Source organism: Macaca mulatta, chromosome X (assembly GCF_049350105.2).
Source record: "Macaca mulatta isolate MMU2019108-1 chromosome X, T2T-MMU8v2.0, whole genome shotgun sequence".
Taxonomy (NCBI): Eukaryota; Metazoa; Chordata; class Mammalia; order Primates; family Cercopithecidae; genus Macaca; species Macaca mulatta.
The window spans coordinates 16,795,607-16,819,763 of NC_133426.1; the positions used below are offsets into that span (position 1 = coordinate 16,795,607).

The window sequence follows — 24,157 nt, forward strand, 5'->3', positions numbered from 1 at the left end:
AAGCATGTGACCAGCTCACACAACGAGCAAGTGCAAAGCCTGGGTTTGACTCCAGAGCCTATACCCTGTAACTGTTCTGTGCTCTGGGGGTGCAGTTACCAAGGGATGAATTACTGACTTCTTCTCCAGTGGAACACGAAACAGTATTGGGTTCATTGCTGGGTTATTCCACACATTGATTAGAGGACCTGTTGTTTGCGGGCATTCAGCTTAGGTATCAGGAAAATGATAGGGAAACAAGACAGATCCTGCCCTCCAGGTGCTTACCATTCATTTATCATGTTCTGTCTCTCACAGGTGACTTGAGTCATGGATTTTGGTAATCATTCTTGCTGAGAATTCAGTCTTTTGGACCTTCTTGAGGCTCTATTTACCCCTCTCTCTGAGCCTGGTTGGGGAATGATAGGGTGGAACAGTGGTGTGCTAGGCCATTGGTTCTACATCTTCTATGACTGGGGTTAGCAAATGGCTTTCTGTTGTGTTCTTGCCCAGCAGAGATGGGGGACAGGTGAAAACTAGGCACCAAATGACATTTAGAATACTGACAGAATGCTGGAAAGGCCCTGGAGGCAGGAGCAGGATTGTCTTCTCATCTGCCTAGAATTTAGCTGCTGCCTTTGTGATCCCCATTCTTGGAATCCACCTGGATCCTTGGATGATAAAGCCTGAGTTTCTTTTTCTGACCTGCCAATATTGCAAACCTAAAAAAGAAGTTACCTATTATCCACACCTTGGCAAAGTTCTACAGATATACTTTTTTTTTTTGAGACAGAGTCTTGCTCTGTCACCCAGGCTGGAACGTGGAGTGCAGTAGCGAGATTTCGGCTCACTGCAACCGCCGCCTCCTGGGTTCAAGTGATTCTCATGCCTCAGCCTCCTGAGTAGCTGGGATTACAGGAGTGGGTCACCACACCCAGCTAATTTTTGTATCTTTAGTAGAGATGGGGTTTTGTCATGTTGACCAGGCTGGTCTGAAACTCCTGGTGTCAAGTGATCCACCTCCCAAAGTGCTGGGATTACAGGCATGAGCCACCATGCCCGGCCAGACCATTTATTTTTTAAGTGGGATTTGACTTTTTTTTGTTGTTGCAAATTTGACTTTTAAACAAAATTTTACTGCTGAAGATTTTGCCCAGCTGCAAATATTTATCTATAGAACCATGTGGCATATGCCCCCATTCCCTCCATGATGAATGGATGAGAAAACAATTAAGAAGCCTAGTTAGTATTGCAAGAGCACCTGTGGCCTTGCCCAGACTAGGGCCTTGGAGACTAGGTTTTCTCATCTCTTAAATGAAGAGTTTGCACCATCAGTGGTTCCCGGTTGATCTGGGCTGGCTACATAAAAATCACCTAGGGAGCTTGTTAAAATATGAGTTTCTAATGCCCCATCCCTAAGGGATTCTGATGAGAGAAGTCTGGAATAGCATCTACAAGTCTGAATTTATAAAAAGTTCCCCAGATAATTATCCTGCTCCAGTTATATTTGGGAGCCACTGGGCTAGCGGGTCTAGAACAAACATAATTGAGTTGGGGAGAAACTTCTGATGTGCTTGAATATTTGGGGAATACCTATATGCCTGGAGCAGGTTCCATATGGGCAAACTAACCCAATTATGATACAGAGGTAAATTGGAGCCAGAGGATGGAAGAGCTTTAACTGGCCGAGGGATTGTGTTGTGTGCCATAGGCCTTGGGGAGCCAGTGAAAGACTGAGAAAAAGCCTTTTGATTAGATGGTGCTTTACAAGATTAATTTCTCAGTGGTGTGCAGGGTGGATCAGACTGGGCTAGAACTGAAGGCTGGAAAAAGACCTATTGAAGTCTTTGCAGTGGCCCAGGTGACAAGTGTGACAAGTGCGTGGACTCAGATGGGACCAGTGGGACCTTTGTAAAGCTAACCTGCCTCAGTGGAACTGGAATCTGAGACATACTGTTTTAAACTCCTTAAAAATGCATAATTTATTAATGTCATGTTCATCTGCCTAAACTATTATAATTAACTATTTTTATTGTGTTTTTGTCCAGGAGGTTTTAAAGGAGCCCTGTAAATAAATTCATGCAGAGAAGTAGTTGGCAGCAGCAACAGCTGCTACTGCAGGGAGAAGGGACACCCTTCTGGCGAGGCAGCAACCTCATTCTAACCCTACCTTCATCATACTCTTAAGCCAAAGCAAGAAGGGAGAGGAGTGCAACAGGGGCCAACTGTTGGATCTGCCAACCACAGTGGAGAATGCACCTCCCCAAGGGTTAGGTGTGGAACATGGCATTTGACATTCAAGTCAAATAGAATGTTCTTCCTTTGTTCCTCTAAAATCCAGTCTGTAGTCAGTGTTTCTGAAAGTATGTTCCACAGAACATTAGTTCTTCAGGATGTTAATAGAAGTTACATGAGAATAAGGAGATGAAACCAAATAATTTTGGGAACTGATGGGCTATGCAAAGGCAAGTGACTTCCTTTCAGAATTTCAGAGTGTGTAATGTGCTATGTGCTCAGTGACTCTCCAAGGGAGAGATAGACCAGGCAGTGTTTCCTAAGCTTATCTGTAGATTCTTCTTCCCCCTAGGCCAGGGGCTGACAAATTATGGCTCATAGGCCTCATCTATCCCACCACTTTTTTTTGTAAATAAAGTTTATTGGAACACAGTTGTGCCCATTCATCATATTGTCTGTAGCTGCTTTAGCACAACAGCAGAGTTGCAGAGTGGCTACAGAGGTAGTCTGGCCCTCAAAGCCTAAGATATTTACTGTCTGCCCATTACAGAAAGGTTTGCTAATCCCTCTTCTAGACAATTCATGGAACTGGTGCTTCCTGGTACCCCCTTTCAGAGATGCTACTAGAAGATACACATTCTTCTAGTTGTTGTTCCAGTACTGCTTTATGATAAATCTGCCTAATTTTATTCCATTTCCATACTGCCATCATTCCTGCCTCTTGCTTTAAACTACTTTATCTCTCAACCATTTACCCATTATCCAGGATCCAAACCTGGGTTCCATGTGTCCTTATCTTTTCTTTCACTTACAACATTCCAAAAATGGCCAAGGGTGTCTTCAGTTTCCAGTCTGAGTAGCTCTTAAGTCAGCCCGAACCCATTCCTACCAACCTGGCCTAGATAACTATCGTCTTTTCTTTTTCAGCATTCGAATTGGGTTCCTTTTACCCAGGTACGAGTTGCCTCTAGTCCTGGATCTAGAATAACCTTTGTAAAATACAAATCTAGTCAGATTGATTCCTTACTTAAAATCCTTCAGTGGACCCTGTGGCCCTCAGGATAAGCTCTGATCCTTAGGATGGATGTATGTCAGTCTGGTTGGGCAAACAGAAACCACTCTTGGTATTTCCTACTGGAAGAGATTTAATTTAAGGAATTAGTTACTTAAGAAACTAAGAAACTTAAGAAACTAAGAAAAGGAGTAAATATTTCCAGGCTTCTGCCTGCTGCAGCGTAGAGAAGGGCATGGAAATGAGGGGTGGTGTTGAGTGTCTAGCAAATGACCCAGAACAAATGAGGTCTGGGAGACCATGTGTCACCCCCTGCTGTCCTTCTCCAGCTTCAGCTCTCCCATTTTTCTCCTGACTCCTCACCCTTCCTCCACCCTGCAAGTCCCCAAATTCTAGATACATCAGGATGCCTTTTTGTCCCCCTAGAAACTTAAAACAACTGACATTTACGAGCTCACAGTCTCTTTAGGTCAGTAACTTGGGAGTGACTTAGCTGGGTGATTCTGGGTCACATTCTCTCATGAGGCTTCTGTCAAGATGTCTTCCAGGGCTGCAGTCATCTGAAGACTTTACTGGAGCTGATGATCCACCTCTAAGATGGCTCACTCATAAGGCTGTTGGCAGGAGGCCTCACTTCTTTGCTCTGTGGACCCCTTGCTAGGACTGCTTGGGTGTCCTCACAGTGTGGCAGCTGACTGTCTCCAGAACAAGCGATGAGAGTGAGAGATAGAGATAGAAACAGAGACAACAAGGAGGAGCATACTAGAGTGCTTTCAGTCCCCTCTCCTGGGAGTACGTTGCATGGTATCTCAGGTCAGCTTCCCTAGAAGCAGAACCTGAGATGAGGATTCTTGAAAAGTGATTTGTTGAAGGAGTGCTCTTTAGGAAAAAACCTAGGAGGAGGAGAGGAAAGAAAAGTAGGGAAGGGGAAGGAGCCAAGCAATGATGTAGTCTCAGATAAAATCTGATCTTGACCTGATCCACATGGGCAGGATTCTGGTACATAGTTGCATAATAGAGTTAACCCTGTTTGAGACAGGGGACTGGCCTTTTATATCCTTCTCTAAGTCAGTCATTATAGGCTGCTGGAGGTTGGGGTGGGAGGTAGACTCCCATTGGTTGAGAATAAGTCTCTATAGAAGAGGGCAGCTGTGAGTCCTCAGTAGCTAACACTCAGAGCAACTGGGGGATGGTGTGCCAGCCAGGGAAAGGTGACCCAGGTGGGGCCAACACAGCACCTACTACAGTGGGCCTCCCCCTACCCACGTCCCAAGCACCTACCATGGTCCCTGACATACCAGAGGTACAAAAGAAATATCTATGTAATTGAATAAATGAATGCATAGAAGTGCTTAGCCTCTCTGGACCTGTGTCCATTTCTGGGAAGCCAGCTCAGCAGGAATCATATTGTCCCATCAACCATGGGAATGGTCAAAGACCCAGGACAGTTTGCCACATCGTGAGTGGCAGCACTGTCTTTAAGTCCAGGAGTTTCATTGCAAAATTAGAATGAAAGTATATTTACCATTTGTAAATAAGGAAGTATTAATATTACAATATTAGATATATATTTTTAAAAAGAACTTTAGCTCACATTTCAGTGAGCTGTTTGCTAAAAGTACATTTTCCTGGTTTGTCACATCCTGACTGGGTACATGTTGTTACACATGGAACCATGAGGGCAGAACTGCCATTTGTAATATTAATTGTAATCCATATATATGGTTTTTTCCCACAAGAATCAGTCACTGGATTTCAGTTCAGAAAACCAAAACTTTTGGACAAAGCCATATTATCGTGTTGGCAGAGTTGTTACCCCGACCCCAAATACACAGAGGAGGAAGAGAACCACTGAGGCCCCCTGTTTTCTTTTCTTGGATTATCATTCTTCCAAAGTTGGTAACTTAGAAAAGTCTCAAGAAATAGCAAAGAAATCTCCCCACCATATTCTGCTTTCCACATCCCAAGCTTAACATAAGCCTCAAACTATTTTTATGAAGGAAGGCTTATTGTGAAGAAGGTCTTTTGCATGCCTAAATCTCATCTTTAGTTTTTCTTATCACAAAGCTGGTTATCTTTGCCCATCTCTTTTCCTGGGATAATGTCTGACTCTGTCAAGGCTGTGCCTTATTCTGGAACCTTCCTGATGCCTGTGTTCCAGGTCCCTCCCGAGATTTGCTCCTCCGAATGCTTGATAGATGGATCAATTTAAGGGATTGATGGTCAGATTTAGCCTGACGTAACACCATGCAGTGGTCTGTTACCAGACAGAGCTGGAAAACCCAGGCCCTTGCATACAAGTTCAGGAAGGTAAATTTGCAAATGAAAAACATTTTAAGACACATCTCACAGCTGCTTCCTCATCCCCCACCCCATTGTTTGTATTTTTAGAGATGTTTAAGAGAAAAGGAGGCAATAACAAAGACACTGTGCAGTGCTTTGGAATCCTCATTTATGTTGAAAAAGGGTCCATTTATCATCTCCTTCAATATTTCCATGAGGAGACTTTGCTCATCTCACCAGGGAATGGAGTGGTAGAGCAAACACTTCTCTGTCCACCTGATGATGGAGGAGAACCAACTAACTGAAAGGCAGAGAGCCTGAAACTATTATCGTCTCTCTGCCTGCCTGCTGCAAGATATTGCTGCATACCTGTGGTCCCTGCAGGAGGCTGCATGCGTAGACTTGGGCCAGAACATATGTTATCTTCCAAGCAATAGATTTCCAGATAAAAGGCAAGAAGGGGCCTCAGGTTCAAGTTTCATTCTTCAGCGTGGTTCATAGGAGGCCCTGCATTCAGGTGGTTACTGGGCCCTCACTCAGCTGTTAATAAAACTGACTTTTGGCTCATAGAGCTTGGAGTATGCCTCCATTTGTATGAACCTCCAGGGAAAGCAGGGTGAGGGCTTGTGTTCCCTAGACTCCTGACAGTGAATGGCTCCTGGACAGCTTTGCTTGGTTGTTTCCCAGGTACTTCTAACTCAGTCTGCCTAAAGATGAGTTCGCCCTCACTTCTGTTTCTCCTGTGTTTCCCATCTTGGGGATTGACCTTAGTGTTCTTGTGGTAGCTCCAGCTGAAATTATGGATGTTGGAGCATGAGAGGCCCTTTGTGAGCTTACTTTTGGGTGTTTCTCACCATTCCCACACATTGCTCTTTTAGCCCAGGCCTCAGCTGAGACATCACCTGCTCCTCAGTCTTTGCTGACCCATGGGACTGGGTACTTCTGTAGTCCCCATACTTGCCCTCCACAGTCCACTGAAGCAAGTTGGCTTTATCACTTCCCTGTTGCTCCCACTAGATTTTAAGCTTCTCTTAAGCAGAATCTGTATCTTGTTCATCCTTGAGTGCCAGGCTAGCACAGAGCCTGCCTGTAGTGACTGCTTAATAAATATGTCTTGAATGAGTAACACTCAGGCCTGAGAGTACCTGAGATTGTATAGCATAGTGGTTATAAGCTCAGCTTTGGAAATCAAGGCCTGTGTTCACACTCTGCCTTTTGTGTGATTTTGGGTGAGTTCCTTAACTTCTTGATCTTCAGTTTCTTCACCAATAAGATGGGGATAATAACTGCTTCCTAGAGCTGTGATGATGAATTGCAATGATACATGCAAAGCCCTTTAATCAATGTATGACAATGTAAGTGTTGTGTGCATCATAGTACCTGTTGGTAACAACAACAACAACAACAACAACAACAACAACAACAGTATAGTTATCTTTAATGGAAGGGAGAAAGCTATAAGAACTGGTTGGAGCTAGAAATCAGGAATGTTGAGTGCTTGCATAGTGGATTTAGAGGAGATGGGGAATTGCTTGGGATAAAATGTAGGAACAGATGGGATTACCCTGGGAGAGAATGAACAGGGAGGGAAAAATGGGTGGGGGAACTAAAGACAGAACCTTAAGAAATCCTACATTTGAGGGATAAAAGGAGTCAAAACAGGAAAAAGAGCGAATGACTACAGTTAGGAGATTGCAGCTTCTCAGATGCGAGGGGCAGGAGTTTTAAAAAGATAGTCAAAGGCGCTATACTGGGCAGAAGATCAATGAGGAGAAGATGAGAAGAGGCAGCCATAACGTGTTAAATGGGAGTATGTTAGCGCCCTTGGGAACTAGCCATTTCAGTGGAGTCAGAGGAAGAAGCCATGCTCTGAAGGAGGTTAGAGAAGGCCAGGTTAGGGATGAAGTCAGTTTGTTGTGCTACAGTGTGTGTTTCTGTAATGAGTATTATCTGTGGGTCAATAGATGACTGGTGTCAGTATGATGTAGAAGTCACATTGGTTCATATGTAGGGTTTGTTCTCAGCACATGAATGTTTTGGCATCACTGGCTACTAGTGGCTGAAAGCAGACTAACATAGCTGAAGGCAGAAGACTGGGGGAAATGGGGGACATAGAGAGCTGCTCATGAGGCCCAGTCACCCTGTGTTCTTCCACTTGACTGATTCGCACCCACTCTGTCTTGAAGTGCTTTGGGGACATTCCTTGCCAATCTTGGTGAGTTTAGTCACTGATTCCATCCCACTCAGCACCCTCGACCCTTGTGATAACTCCTTCGACCACAGTCCCCCTTCCTTTTTTGAGGTAAAGGGCCATAATTACTAGAGTGTTTTTTTTTTTTACCCCAAACTGTGTCCAGCTTTATTAAAGATACTTTTTGTGAACAATCATGGTATTTCAGGCAGGACATGAGCGACAATCATTAACAGTATACAACTTTAAGACTCCCTCCTTCAATGGACTTCCAAAATCAGAAAGCCGTGGTAAAACCCAGTGAAGTCTTCATTTGGTGCCCCGAAGAGGGGAAGTTCAGAGTGAGGGTTGACATTTCACATTCAACGTGCTGTTTAACAACTTTTCATGAGCTGACCCTGACTTTCAGGAAATGAAATGAAAATGGCAGAATTTATCTGAAGATCCACAATCTAGAAACAGAGCACAGGTCTTTCAAGGGTTCTCTCTGGAAAGTCCAGATTGCCAGCCTGACTGGTAACCAGTTATTGGGGGCCAGACCCCCACAGGTATCTGGGTTTGAGGGAGTTAAGTGTATACTGAAGGCAGAGAGGGAGAGGGGGACATAAAAAGGAATTTGTTTCTCCACACCACAAGGCCTTTGTGCCAAGGTGACTGTGTGTGTCAACGTCAGACGGTCCTTCTTTCTGGGAGCCAAGAAGCTGTCTTTCAAAACTAGAAGGGAAAGGTGTTTTCTCCACATCAGTCCAGCTTCAGAGACATTTTTTTTTCTTTCCTGAGATGAAGTCTTGCTCTTGTCGCCCAGGCTGGAGTGCAGTGGCACCATCTCAGCTCACTGCAACCTCTGCCTCCCGGGTTCAAGTGATTCTCCTGTCTCAGACTCCTGAGTAGCTGGGATTACAGGAACCCACCATCACGCCCGGCTAATTTTTGTATTTTTATTAGAGATGGGGTTTCACCATGTTGGCCAGGCTGGTCTGGAACTCCTCAGGTGATCCACCAGCCTTGGCCTCCCAAAGTGCTGGGATTACAGGCGTGAGCCACCACGCCTGGCCTCAGAGACATTCTATTAGTGACGTATGCCCCTTCTCCATAAAACAACAATGATGTGTTCGGCGTGCTAACAACATGGCTTAAAAAAAAATTTCTGCATTTTTATAAAACTTAATAAAAAATAATACTTCAAACTGCACAGTCACCAGAAATACACAGTTATCAAAAATGCGCACACTTCCCTTGGTATCCCCAGCGCCTTCAGCTTTCTGTGCCTGCTCTGTTTTGGCCTCTGCATTTTCTGCAGAGTTATTCCCCTCCTTGCCAGCATGGGCTTTTCCCTTTTTCCCCTTTACCTTCTGCAGGGGCCTCTTTAGGCTTGGGCTTTGGAGGAGCAGGTTTGGCAGACAACCTTGCAGATCTTCTCTGTGGTTTGTCCTCACTTTGGTTATATTTCCGTTAGCGTCCCCTTCAGCCTTTGTCTTGGGCATGGTGGCGGCCACTGCAGTGGAATGTAGGTGCTGGATCTGGGGATGCAGCAGCACGTGGGCTTTGGTTGGCCTGGGGGATAGTTCTTACTTCTTCTTCACACTGCTCATAGAGTATTTCTTTATTAGAAATTTAACATTTAAAAAAATCAGAGTTTTTAATGATGATGATTGTTTTTGTTGGTGCTCAAGTTAAAATCTTTTTTTCAACCCTGTTTTTCTGATAAGCCTTGTTATTTTTAGAGTTTGTTGTTGTGAAGCATTAGGTTTTTAGCAATACATACGTTCAATTACAGAAGAAATTCCCATGATTTCTTTTCCTAAGGTTGAACAATCTGGGAAGGAGGGTTAGTTAATAGCAGCATCTATGGGAGGTTTTACCCAAGGATCAGCAGACGTAAGCATTCTTGGCTGCAACTTGGCCTAAATCAGTTTTCCCTTGGTGACTATCTTCCTAAGTGCTCTTTATTATATATTTAGGTGATTGTGTTTTTGCATTTTTGTCCTCTCTCTGATCTCTTTCTACAGTCTGAACAAGTGTCAGAGGCCGAGTTACTCCCACAGCTGAGCAGAGCCCCATCCCAGGCTGTAGAAAGTAGTCCAGCAAAGAAGGTAAGGTCAGCCTGAGGATGCTGTCAGATGGCATTGCGAGTCCCACCCATGGGCTTCTTATCTCTATTAGCTGATCTATTGTTTTAAGGTTTCTGTGTCCTGAAATGAATGTCAGTGATCCAGATTTCCTAGACTGTGGGTTCTTTGTGAAGATTGGGGTCCTGAAGATTCCTGGGCTTGACCCTTGATGTCATTTTGTACATGACAGTACATACTCAACCTCCTTAGCCCTGCAGCTAAACATGGTGGCCTTCTTTATGGCAAGATCAAAAAGGGCTGTGGAGGGGGACAGATGTCTTTAGCAAAACTCCATCCACCTGCTAAGCCTCTTTGAGTGCCTCTTGGAGTGGGGTAGTCTCTCCTTCTTGGTCTTTGTACCATGGTTTCCTCTTGCATTGCGGCATTTTCACCTGGCACCTGCCCAGCCATGCCATTGGGTCACCTGTCATTTGCTCAGTAAGTACCCCTCACTCATCATGCTCTCCATTCATCTCCTCACCCTCTTCTTGTCCTCCATGGCTCTTCTCCCTTCAGAGAGAGTGGGCCTTGGACTCAGGAGCACAGGTGAGGTAGAGTCCTCCAAGGAAGCAGGCCAACTGTGTCCTTCCATAATACACTGTGGCTCTTTTTCTTGACTTTATGTAGGAATTGGGGATAGGAGAATGATGAGCATATGATTAAGACCTTTAAAAACTTCCAAAGCTTAGGTTTTAAAAGGCTTCAGAGTGAGGCAGGAGCCTATCTTGTCTTCAGTTAGATAAGGCCCCATGGTGTGAGATGCACACAGGGTCTGTGTGAGTTTCAGGTGACAAGAAGTAATAGACTTCTTGAAACATTTAAAAATAAAAAGAAAAAAGGGAAGACCACTGGACTCTGCTGCCTGTGTCCCCCCAGTTCTTGCTGAGCCATGGGTCAGTAAATAGAGTACCCTCCTGATCTTGGGGTTGGGGCTAAAGGAATGTGGGACACTGGCAGGAAGAGTGGAGGGAATATTTGAATGTTTAACTTTTAATTTGTATTTTGTTTTAAATCCACAGGATGTACCGTATTCTCAGCCACCATCAAAGCCCATTCGTAGGAAATTCAGACCAGAAAATCAAGCTACAGAAAACCAAGAGCCTTCAACCGCTGCAAGTGGGCCAGCTTCTGCAGCAACCATGAAACCGCACCCAACAGTCCAAAAGTAAGTAGACCACATCAACAAGAGCAAGGTAGGAATCTCACTCTGAGATGTACACAGATATGTAAATGTGTTGACATTTACATGCACACCAACAGAAGGATTTCATGGTTTTAAGGTTTTTTTTTTTTTTTTTTTTTTTCATGCTTGTAGGTTTTATCTTGCTCGTCTCTGTGATGGGATTCAAGCCTCCCAGTCACACAGAAGGCTTTATAAGCTATAGGACTTAACCTGACCTAAAGGGGCGGACGAGTCCTAGGCTGTGGTGTTTGGTTTGGTTTGATTTCTTTCCCTTCCTCTCACCTTCTGTTGTTTCCTACCCCTCTTCCTTGTGAGGGCCCAGATTTTCCTGGCAAGACGACAGTATTGTAAATGGCAGTTTTGCCTCTCTGCCCATGTTATCTCCTTTTCCCTCAGGGCAAATGGCTAGCTCCTTCACCCACAGACACACTTTCAGTAGGTGTGGTATGTGATGGTTTCTGTTGTTGGTCGCCTCAGCACAGAATGGATACATACAGAACTTCCATTATATTTATCCAACCAGCTGGAACAGGTGTTGGAGGGAGGGTGGAGACATCTGTGGACATGGCCAGGGACTGAGACAATGATGCTCTGGACAAACTATTCTTCTCTGTAAAACTTTGGCTTTGAGAAGAGCCATCACTTGCTTCAATTTCTTTGTAGTGAAATTGAGGTAGGTGTTGAGGACAGAAACCTGCTCCTGTCACGTGACTGCAAGTGAGCCTGACTGGTCACTAACATAATGCTCAAGACCCATCATGACCCTGCTTTTGGGGTCTTGCAGGTCTCAGATGCTGCTGCAGATTTTCTTCTGCTTACACTGTTGTAGAACAGTTCTGCAGGTTCTGTGGGAGATTAGCAACTTGTCTTTGAAGCCAAAGTCCCGTTCTGAATCTCTGCAGCCCTCTCCTTCAGGTGATTTTCTTTTTTTCAAATGGACAGGCCCCTGGTGGTATAAGTCCATAGAGGAAGTATATTTTGTTCATCACATTCACCGAGAGCTTTGACCATCTTCCAGCCCCTGTTAAGCCTGGAAGGTGAATCCCTATCAGGAACAGAGATGGCTCAATTTTCTTCCATGTTCTTTTTTTTTTTTTCTCGATTTCCTGACCTCGTGATCCGCCCATCTCGGCCTCCCAAAGTGCTGGGATTACAGGCTTGAGCCACCGCGCCCGGCTCAATTTTGTTCCACGTTCTACCCCAGCACTCCACTTCAATTTCAGCTTCATGTTAATTTTAGTCATCAGTAGCTTAACATTCTCCAGAGTAGTTGTCAGGGCATCTGGTGGAGTTCATACAGAGATCTTTTCTTTTTCTCTTTTTTTATAACAGCTTTATTGCAATATAATTCACATAGCATACAGTTCATGTTTTTAAATGTACAATTCAATTGTTCTTAGTTTATTCACAAAGTCATGCAACCATCACCACAATCTAACTTTTGTCATGCCTAAAATAATATCAATGCCCATTAGCAATCACTCCCCATTCTCTCCTTCCCCCTCAGCCCCTGGCAACTACGAATCTCCTTTCTGTCTCCATGGCTTTGCATATTCTTGTCATTTCACATAAATGGAATAATGAAAGGTGGTCTTTTGTGACTGGCTTCTTTCACTTAGCATAATGTTTTCAAGGTTCATCTAAGTTGTAGCATAAATCTGGACTTATTTTTTTATGGCTGAATAATATTCCATTGTATTGATAGACCACATTTTATTCATCCATTCATCAGTTGATGGACATTTTGGTTATTTCTGCTTTTTGGCTCTTAAGAGTAATGCCACTATACTATTTGTGTACATGTTTTTGTGTGGACTTACGTTTTCATTTCTCTTGGGTCTGTACCTGGAAGTGGAATTGCTAGGTCATGTGGTAACTCTATCTTTAATATTTCGAAGAACTACCACACTTTTTCATAGTGGCTGCACCATTTTATGTTCCTGTTGGCAATGTATGCGGGTTCCAATTTCTCCATTTTGTCAACACTTACCTTTTTTTTTTTTTTTTTATTACAGCCATCCTAGTGAGTGTGAAGTGTTATCTCATGGTTTTGATTTGCATTTCTTTCGTGGCTAATGACATTGATCATCTTTTCATGTGCCTATTGGCCATTTGTTTATCTTCTTTGTGAATAGACATAGAAATGTCTATTCACACCCTTTTCCCACTTTTACTTGGATTATTAATCTTTTTATTTTTGAGTTATGAGTTCTTTATATATTGTGGATACAACTCCCTTGTCAGATATATGAGAAAATTGAGCCATCTTTGTAAATATTTTCTCTCATTCTGTGGGCTGTCTTTTCAATTTCTATTTATTTTTATTTTTTAGAGACAAAATCTCACTCTGTCACCCAGGCTGGGGTGCAGTAACATGATCATGGCTCATTGAAGCCTTGAATTCCTGGGCTCAAGTGATCCTTTCCCCCTCAGCCTCCTGAGTAGCTGGAACTACAGGCATGAGCCACCATATCCAGCCAATTTCATTTTATTTTTTGTAGTGATGGAGTCTTACTATGTTGCCCAGTCTGGTCCCAAACTCCTGGCTTCAAGGGACCATCCTGCTTCGACCTCTCAAAGTGCTGGGATTACAGGCCTGAGCCACTGCACTCAGCCAATTGTCAATATCAGTCAGATCTGTAAAGTGGTCACAGTCCATTCTAGTTCAGTTGCCCTTGTCTAGAACCCATCTCCCAGTGATGGCACATATGGCTGTTTTTCTAGGAGAACATCAGTTGCTCTTTTGCTCTAAGAATTCGGTGTTTCTTGCTGTGGGATGAAAGGTTGTAGATTATCCCTGTGGTAACCACACTGATTTATCATCCCAACCATGGACGGTTTTGAAAAGTAAAGAGAGTGTTAATGTACTTATGCTGGACAGACAGTTCAAATGGAGATTGTAATGGGCACAGTAGGATGCATGGTCACTCTGGTTATGCCTGTTCTGTGAATTTGCTGTTAATTGGGAGATACTGGTATTAAAACGTTCTGTATTTTTCTCAAGTGCCACAGATATATGCTGGTCTATGCACATACACGAGTGCACATTTATGCACACACACACATATAGTTAGGCATTCATGCCTAATAATAAATAAGGTAGAGGTAGGTAGTCTGGCTAAGTTAATGTAGAATTTTTGGGAAAAAGAATGTTCTTCTATTATTTTCCTTCAGACTTGTCCACAGGGGACACCTGCAGGTCTTTTAAGTGCTATTAATTCTTACACAAAAAGGGCATTCCAGTTAATATGGTTTGTCAGGAAGAAATACTTATTAAAATGTCTTGGAATAAATGGAACACAAATGTTTGAAAAGGCCCACTTCACAACTTTTATTCAAGTTATAAAATGGGAATTACTTCAGGTGTAAATAATTCATCCCAACAAATTTGTTTCATTTGGTGTCTATCTGCCTGACCACCTGTGAGTATGAGATTTTATTTTTGGAGCCCTGTGTTGTTAACCACTTGTTAATTTAACACCTCTCATGAACCAGAGTTCTGACCCTCAAGGGTTCAGACCTCTAAGTCCTTTTTCACTGAAGTGTTTGTGCTTTTCTGTAGGCAGTCTTCCAAACAGAAGAAGGCCATTCAAACTGCTATCCGCAAAAATAAAGAGGCAAACGCAGTGCTGGCTCGGCTGAACAGTGAGCTCCAGCAGCAGCTCAAGGTAAGGAATGAGTCCCAGATTTGGATGACCAGGCTTTTCCTTGGCTTTTAAAAAGTTTTTTTTTTAATTTAATAGACATATAATAATTGTACATATTTATAGGGTGGGGTGCATAGTGATGTCTCCATACCTATCATGTACAGTGATCTGATGTGACCATTGGCTGACCATTTAGTTCCATCCCTGTTGATAAGACTTGCCTCTTTGTTCTCAAACCCTTTTTGGAAGGTGGAGAATTACTATATTTAAGTTTCATGGGTTGGTTCTTGCATAGCCAGAGGAAGACTAGTGACTTTAGTATGTAGGCTTCATATTGTGTGTGAGTTAAAAGGAAAGACAATCTATTACAAAGGCTGTTTGAAGCATTCTCTGTTATCCAAAGCTTCTGGGTAAGCCCTTAATTATTTATGTCCTCTCTGAAAGAGAGGACGTAAATTCTTATTTCAGTAGAAGGAAGTGGCCCTGGTACTATCAAAGGCCGGCTCCTCCTCTGGTACCTTGCAAATGGTTCTATTTCACCTTCTCAAGGACATCACCCCTGTTTCTCTTCATCATTACTCTCCCCTGTATTAGTTTCTCAGGGCTGCTATAACAAAATACTACAAATATGGTGGCTTAAGATAACCAAAAATGATTTTCTCACAGCTCTGGAGGCTAGAACTCTGAAATCAAGATATTGGCAGAGCCACACTCTCTTCAAAGGCTCTAGAAGATAATCCTTCCTTACCTCTTCCCAGCTTCTGGTGTTGCTGGCAGTCCTGGGCGTTCCTTGGCTTATAGCTGCATCACTCCAATCTCTGCCTCTGTTGTCACATGGCCTTCTTCCTGTATCTCTCTGTGTCTGTGTCCAAATTTCTCTTCTTATTGTATCTTCTTCTAAGGACACCAATCAATGGATTAGGACCCACCCTAATCTAGCATGACCTCATCTTAATTTGATTACATCTGCAAAGAACCTATTTGCATATAAGGTCACATTTACAGGTACTGGGGTTAGGACTTGAACATATATTTTGAGGGGACATGATTCTACCCACTATATCCCCCAGTTCTCTACTGGATCATTCGCCATCCACACGTAAATGTGCTCCAGTATTGTCCATTACACTTGGCCAATTACTGCCCCATTTCTTTGGTTCCCTTTACAGCAAAGTTTCTTAGGAGTGGTTTTTATTCATTGTCTTTACTTTCGAACCAGTGATTTTTCTCCTCCTTCCATTTCAGTTGGCTTTGTCCTCCTCCACTCACACCCGTCTTGGGGCTAAATCCAATGGGGCTGTTTTAATATTATTAATTTTTTCAGAAGAATTCTATACAATTGATCATTTCCTCCTCTGAAATTGCTTTTATAACTGGTTTTTGATATACCATACTCTCCTGGTTTTCCTTATGCTTCACTGGTGCTTCCCGTTTTCATTTTCTGCTGGTCTTCCTTCCCTGACCTCACTTTTATACCCCAACCCCATTTGCCCCAATACTTTAGTATGAAACTTTTCAAACACACAGGAAAGTTGAAAGAATAATAAGTGACTGCTTGTATAGACATCACTTCAGTTCTACAATAACATTTTGCTATAGTTGTTTTTAATCACATATCTACCCATTTATCCTTGTGTCCATCAGTTCATCTTATTTTTGACATATTTTCAAGTAAATTGCAAATATCTGTATACTTTCCCTAAATATTTTAGCATGCGTATAATTAGCTGGAGTTCAATATATTTTTACAGTTTTTTCTTATGATGTAAAATGTTTACACAAAGTGCATGCACAAATATTATTATTATTATTATTGTTATTGTTATTATTATTTTTGAGATGGAGTCTCACTCTGTCACCCAGGCTGGAGTGCAGTGGCGTGATCTCAGCTCACTGCAAGCTCCGTCTCCCGGGTTCACACCATTCTCCTGCCTCAGCCTCCCGAGTAGCTGGGACTACAGGCGCCTGCCACCACGCCCGGCCAATTTTTTGTATTTTTAGTAGAGACGGAGTTTCACCATGTTAGCCAGGATGGTCTCGATCTCCTGACCTCGTGATCTGCCTGCCTTGGCCTCCCAAAGTGCTGGGATCACAGGTGTGAGCCACCACGCTCAGTGCACGCAAAAATCCTAAGTGTACATTTGCTGAGTTTGTAACAATTACATGTACTTTCTGAATCCAAACACCCATAAAGATAGAGAGTATTAGCATCACCCCAGGAAGCTCCCTCATGCTCTTTCCTAGTCAATTCCTGCCCTACCCACACAGAGGCAATCAGTATTCTAATTTTTATACCATAGTTTTGCCTGCTCTATAACTTTATATAAGCGATGTCTTACAACTTATACTTTCATATAAAGCTTCTTTCACTTAGTATTATGTTTTTGAGATTCATTTATATTGTTGTGTGTATCAGTAATTCATCCATTTTTATTGATGAGTAGTATTCCATTGGTTGAATATGTTACAGTTTGGTTATCAGTTCTATTGACAGACACCTGAGCTGTTTCCAGTTTTTGGCAATTTGGAATAAAACTGCATTTTTGAATAAGTCTCTGTATGGACATATGTTTTCATTTCTCTTGGATAAATACCTAGGATTGGAATGTTAGTTTCTGAGAAACTGCTAGATTGTTTTCCAAAGTGGTTGTAGCAATTTGTACTCCTACCACTAATGTATGAGAGTTCCAGTTGTTCCACATCTTTGCCAACATTTGGTGTTATGATTATTAATTTTAGGCAGCCCTGTAGTGATATAGTTTTTATCATCTCCTTGCTGACTAATTATGTTGACCGCTTTTCTTTGTGATTATTTACCTTTCATATCTTTATGAAATATCTTTTCAAATGGTATTTTTCTCCAAAGTAGTCTATAGATTTATTATAAAACCAATAAAAATCCCAGCAGTATTTTTTGTGATTAGACAAGCTAATCCCAAAACTTATATGTAAGGGCCAAGGAGCTGGAATTGCTTAAACAAATTTGAAAAGGAAGAACAAAGTTGGAGGAATAACTTTACTATCAAGCTCCAGTAATCAATATGCTGATGCGTAGATCAATGGAATAGGATACAGAGTCCTGAAATAGACCACATGAAAACAGCCATTTGATCTTTGACAAAGGTGCAAAATCAATTCAGTGAGAAAGAACAGTTTTCAACGAATTGTTTTATAACAATTTGTCATTTGCATTTAAAAAAAGAGCCTTGATCTAAGCTTCACATCTATACAGAGATTAACTTGAAATGAGTCATAGATGTAAATGTAAAACATAAAGCTATAGAATTTTCAGAAGAAAACAGAAAAATCTTCATGATCTGAGTTTAGAAATAACACCAGAAGCACTATCTATAACAGAAAAACTAAAAAAATTGGACTTCATCAAAATTAAAACCTTTTATTTTGCTAAGCATAGTTAAGAAAATTAAGAGACAAGCTGCTGAGTGGGAGAAAGTATTTGCAAACCACATATTTGATAAAAGACTTATGTCTCAATTATATAAAGAGCTCTTAAAATTCAATAATAAGAACTCTCCAAAACATTTCAATTTAAAAATGGGCAAAGGATTTGAACAGACACTTCACTAAATAATATATAAAGATGGCAAATAAGTACACGAGAAGGTATTCAACATCATTAGCCATTCGGGAAATGCAAATTTAAACCACAATTACATACCACTATACACATACTAGAATTGCTAAAACAAAAAAATGTGGCATCACCAAGTACTGGCAATTAGAACTCTCATTTATTGGTGGTGGGAATCCAGAATGGTACCACCACTCTGAAAAATCACAGTTTCCTATGAAGTTATACATACACTAACCGTGTGACCCAGCAGTCTCTCTACTTTAGTGAAATGAAAATTTATGTTCACTCAAAAATCTATATATGAATGTACATAGCAGTTTTATTCATGATAGCCCAAACCTGGAAACAACACAAATGTTCTTCAAAAGATGAATGAATAAATTGGGATACATTCATACAATGGAATAGTACTCAACAGAGAAAAGAAATGATACACAACTTGGATGAAACTCAGACATTATGCAGAGTGGGACAAGCCAGTATCAAGAGGTTGTGTACTGTATGATTCCTTTTATTTGACATTCTTGAAAAGGTAAAACTATAGTGATGTGAAACAAACCAGTGGCTATCAGGGGTTATGCATGAGATGAGAGTTTGTATGAGTAATCCCAGGGAACTTTTGGGGTTGGTAGAACTGTAATGTATCTTCTTTGTGGTGGTGGTTACACAAATCTGTACACTAAAAGAAAAAAATTGTTTTACCCTATGATAATTTAAAAAAAATGTTTTTTAAATGTCAAAGTTCATTCTGTTTTATAAAACTTTGTATGTGAACTTGTTTTGTTTTATCATTTTGTTTGGTTTTGGTTTTTCTCCTCTCTCCCTCTGCTTTGGGGTAGGCCAGTTTCATCCATTGTTCTCTATATTTGGTGGGCCCTTTTAATTTGGAAACCGATATTCTCCAGTTCTGGAGGGTTTTTTATTTTTATTTTTGTTGTCGTTGATTATTTCCTCCCCCCTGCCTTCACCCCCATTTTTTCTCATTCTCCCTTACTGATATTCAGACATTGGACTTCTTAGCTTAGTTCTCTAATTTTCTCATATTTTCTCTTCTGTTTTCTTTTTCTCTTTCTTCCTACCTTTTCTTCTTTATTTTTGTCTATTTCCGGAAACTTAATTGTATATTCTAAATCTTCTGTTGTTTAATAACCAATGATTTTTTGTTTTCTGTTTATTTTTTATGATATCCTATTCTTGTTTCATTGTCGTGATCTTTTTTTTTTTTAATTATACTTTAAGTTCTGGGATACATGTGCAGAACTCGTTGTGATCTTTTTTTATGGTCATTTTTCTTTCTTCTTCCTGAATAGTTTGTTTGTGTGTGTTGTGTTGTGTTGCATGTACTTTATCTTAGATGCTTTCCTTCGATATCTGATGACCCTTTCTTTGCTCATATTTAAAAGGAAGACGAAAACACTGATTGGAAGTTCATTGCACGTTGTGAGGCTTGTCAACTTTGAGCTTCACTGTCTGGCAGTTTGGCTCAGCTCTATAGTTGGGGAACCCCTAAAGGGAGTATGATTAGCTCTTTCCTCTTGGTCTGGTTGAAGTCTCCAGAGTGGAGACTGTTTTGGTCACCTGCATGTAGGGAAAGAGTTGGTTCAGTGGAGCAAGAGGGCTGTAGGTCTCAGCATTCCAGGATATTCATTCACTCTCCCTATTTCTGACCCAGTATCTTGTCCTCAACTGTGCTTGTTTCTTGCTAATTCAGATGCTCTCTGTTGTACCTTTTCAAGAAATAAACCTTCAGCATTCTGCCCTGGTGGCAGGAATGATCTGGGGATTTAATTGCTTCTGAAACAGATTTTCAGCTAGCACTTGTTTTCGCCAGCCCCCATCTCCCCTTATGTACTCCCACTTTCATAGGTATCTGGTGTTGCCAATTTGAGTCTTTCAGAAATTCTCCTATGTAAAATCAAATTGGTTCTTATTTTTCTTCATGTTAGCTTGGGACTCAGCTTTCTTTACTTGATCTGTATGAGTGGAAAAGTTCTAAGTCTAGTGAACAGAAGTCTGAAGAATCATTGAAACAGAACTATAGTCATAGCCTCTCAATTAATTCCCAGGCTAAGCCAGTTTATCGATCCAGAGCCTCTTGAATGATGAAGGGGCATCTATGTCTCCTTATGGAAGGACCCCACTGTGCAGCCAAAAATTTATACTGTAAATCTTTCTCCTAACCTTTCCCAAAGGGACCCTGCTGCCATTTACCAGGGTGACTGTGCATTAGAGGAAGGGAAATAATTAGACTTTTGGGGAATTACTAGACACTGGCTCTGAACTGACACTAATTCCAGGAGATGCAAAGTGTCACTGTGGCCCATCAGAGTTGGGGCTTAGGGAGATCAGGTGATCAATGGAGTTTTAGCTTACGTTCATCTCACAGTGGACCCAGTGGACTCCCAAACTCACCCTGTGGTTATTTCCCTAGCTCTGGAATGCATGCTTGGAATAGACATACTCAGAAGCTGGCAGAATGCACACATTTGTTTTCCTGGATTTCCTAAGTCATTTATCATTCACCAGTTTGCCACTCAGCTTTCGAATTTTATTGCTATCATCTTGTCCCTTTTGTTTTCCCTGTCTTGTGGGTCCGTGACTTTGAAAAGTTGCTGTATTGTTTTAGTGGTGCTCCAGGAGGGAGAGAGTGTGGTACCCCTGGTCAGTCTTCCATCTTTACCTGAAACCTCTATCTATACTGTTTTGCTGGATGATGTTGTATGGTCTCATGGCTTTGAAGACCTAATTTATGTCTCAAGCCCTGCTTCCCTTTTCCTCTGTGCTCTAGACTTGCATATATAACTTCTTACTCAATGTTTTCTCCTTAGATATCCAATACACATCTCAGATAATTAATTGTCAACCCTATCCTTGAAATACTCATTTCTTATCTAATCTTCTCATTCTCAATATCACTACCAGCCAGCTACTTTATTCATACAAAATTCCCAGGAGTCATCCTCAGATTTTCCTTCTCTCCTCCATCAACTTCATCAGCAAGTCCTACCAGTTCTAGATTCAAGATTTATCTAGAATTCATCCACTTCTCCTCATCTTTATGGCTTCTACCCTGATGGAAGCCATTTTCGTTTCTCACCTGAGTCCCTGCAGTAACCTCCCAGTTGCTCCCCTGCTTCCACTCTCACCCTGCTATAATCCACTGTCTACACAGTAGCCAGAGTGAAAATTTTGAATTTTAAGTTGGGTCGTGTTCCTGCCCTGATTAGAAACCCTCAATACCACCCCGCCTACACTTCCATACTCTTTCCTCTGCCCACAAGGCCCTGTATGATCTGACTCCTTGGTTAAATCTCTGACTTCATTTCCTGCCAATGTCTTCCTTGTTCCCTCTACTCTGGTCACACAGGCTTTTTGTTCATCAAATTCACCAAACTCACTCGTTCCTCAGGGCCTTTGCAGTTGCCATTTTGTCTCTAAATATTCTTCCCCCCATATCTTCATATGGCTCACTCCTCATTTCATTCAAGTCTTTGCTCAAGTAGTGCTAACTCTGAGAAGGCTTCCCAGGCCACTCTCTCTCCTTTCTCCCAGATCCCCCTCTGTTACTCTCTATTATGTTATCTTATTTCCTTCTGGGAGTATCTTGTTCATTAACTTTATTATCTTTCTCAAGTCATTTGAATGTAAGCCCTATTGCTCTGATCTGGCATATTCTTTGCTGATACCATCACAGCTAGAGCATTACCTCACCTGTAGGAGATAGAAACCAAAAGACTTCTGACTGGGTGGCTAGGAGAGCATGTGAATAAATACTTGTGAAGTTGTATACTGACTATTAGTATGCTGATTCTTCTGAATCTCACAATTCAGCCTTTATACAGAATTCTTTCCCACCTTGGCGATTCTACTTGAATACTTTTGTGTGTCCCCTCTCTTCCTGCCAAAATACCCCTTTTAGGCCCGAAAGTTTGAATTCCAAAATAACAGATTGCTCAGCCTCTTTTCTGCCTTTCACCCAGATGTCGTACCTTACACCATACGTTGTGCAGAAACCTGGATGAGACTTTGGTGGAGGGGCCACTAGCATACCTTTTTGGCCCTCAGACCTGACTGAGTATGGTGCTGAATTACAAGCCAGAGATTGCAACTAGAAATTTAAGTCCTGTTGGCTCACTGCTCAGTATTAGGAGTCTGTTTTTGCTTTCTGCTCTCTCCTAGTCTTTTAATTTTTAATGACACTCTCTACCAGCTACTGATCTTGTTAAAACAAGCTAAAACTAGGGCAGGGTGGTAGAGGGGAGTAGGTCAGTTTCATTTCATCGTCTTCAGAAAGGAGTTGAGAGATTACAAATTGTGAAGCCCCTTTTTTCTGGTCACCAGCATTAAATCTGGTACCTCCCAGTCTTCCTGTTCTTGAGTTATACAGCACTTGTATTTGTGGGTCCAGTTATAAGTTTCCTTTTAATATCTGATGAAGTAGGAATGAATTCAATAAATGACCCCTTTGCTTTTTTGTTTTTCTTCTGTTTTGTATAACTCAGGAGGTTCATCAAGAACGAATTGCATTGGAAAACCAATTGGAACAACTTCGTCCAGTCACTGTGTTGTGACCCCCCCATGGTTCAAGTGACAGTGGGTGACCTTGTCTGCCAAGATCTTTCTTTTGAATGTTTTGAACCCAACTACTTTTCATAGATGTTTGACCGTGTCAAAAGCTGTGAGCAGCAAAATATAATCCATATGACCTTTTCTCTTGCACTTCACTTGTATGTTTTACTGTGGTGGAAAAAATACTTCAACTGATTATCACACTTGAAATGGTAATTATCAGTGGAATTTGTCTCCTATTCTTAAGTACTTCTGCAAGGTATTAGATGCTGCTCCTTACCAAAAATCAGTCTTCTAGCAAATAAAAATAACTTAGAGCATTATTTATTTAAAGAATTTATGTTTTATATAAAACCTTATAACCAGGTACCTTCAGGATGCTTGTAACCAAGTACTTTCAGGATGCTTTTTGTATGTATATCACATACAGTAGGTTGGTTTCCTGAGTAATTGGGAATTCCAACTAGATAATCATTGGTGTGACCATAATAAAACAAAAATAAAAGCATCAGATTTAGACTGGCGCTGTGCCCTCTACCACTATATGCCAAAAAAATTGCTTCTCTAGTGCCATTTTGATATTCTATCTAGCTATAAATAATACATGACTATTGTTTTCTATTGAATGTCAAAGACTTACTGGGTCTTTACACCTCTGTAAAGTGGAGGTTTTGGCAATGAGCTATTTAACTTGGCCAAGCTAGGCTGTCAACCCAGACAACTCAGTCCTTTCATGTAAATTTTTGGGCAAGAGAAGTCTGCTTTGACTGCCTTGCCTGACCAAATTAAATAAATAGTTACCAGATCTCTACTTTTATCCTGCATGGGATAATATATCTGTAAATGCATGAGTTTGGAAACCACCCATCAAATATGAAAGGCTGATGAGACTGTTAGGATTGATAAACATTTGTTGTTTGAACCCAGGTATCCAAACTGGGGAAGAAGGGGAAATGGTTGTTACCAACAATCTCTAGTAGTTATTTTATTCTTTATTTTAACCTGGATTGCAAATGTATTGGGTATGAAGAGATAATGAAAGAAAGTGGTCCTCATGCTGGATGTGTGACTGTTTTGTTCTCTGTAAAGTGTATTCTTGGGAAGTGATTGGTTTATATCAGATTCAGAGGAGCCCAGTTAACTCCAGTGTAGGTGACATAAAACAGGAAGCTCAAATTGCAGAAGCAAGTATCCTACAGAAATTTAAGTAGCTGCTGCTTCTCCTGAAAGCCCAGGTTGAAAATGGGACTACAGGGGCACAGGGCTACTGACCCTCACAGGGCATGCCAGCATTAACACCACTTTGAGAGACTAATGGCAAGAAATGCTGTCTCCTGTGCATTTTACTAATT

At 41.5% G+C, this 24,157-nt stretch overlaps 1 protein-coding gene across 30 annotated transcripts in view; it reads left to right on the plus strand.

The window, feature by feature from the left end:
- REPS2 (RALBP1 associated Eps domain containing 2) overlaps positions 1-23,860 on the plus strand; it is a 196,101-nt gene extending 172,241 nt beyond the window's left edge. For all 30 annotated transcript variants that reach the window (XM_077988221.1, XM_002808517.4, XM_015127008.3 and 27 more), the window contains 4 exons: positions 9,710-9,793; positions 10,831-10,976; positions 14,557-14,662; positions 22,739-23,860. In XM_077988221.1, the coding sequence (XP_077844347.1) occupies positions 9,710-9,793; positions 10,831-10,976; positions 14,557-14,662; positions 22,739-22,807 (405 nt within the window). In that variant the 3' untranslated portion in view covers positions 22,808-23,860. The remainder of the gene's footprint in view (positions 1-9,709; positions 9,794-10,830; positions 10,977-14,556; positions 14,663-22,738) is intronic.
- Positions 23,861-24,157: the final 297 nt, after the last annotated feature.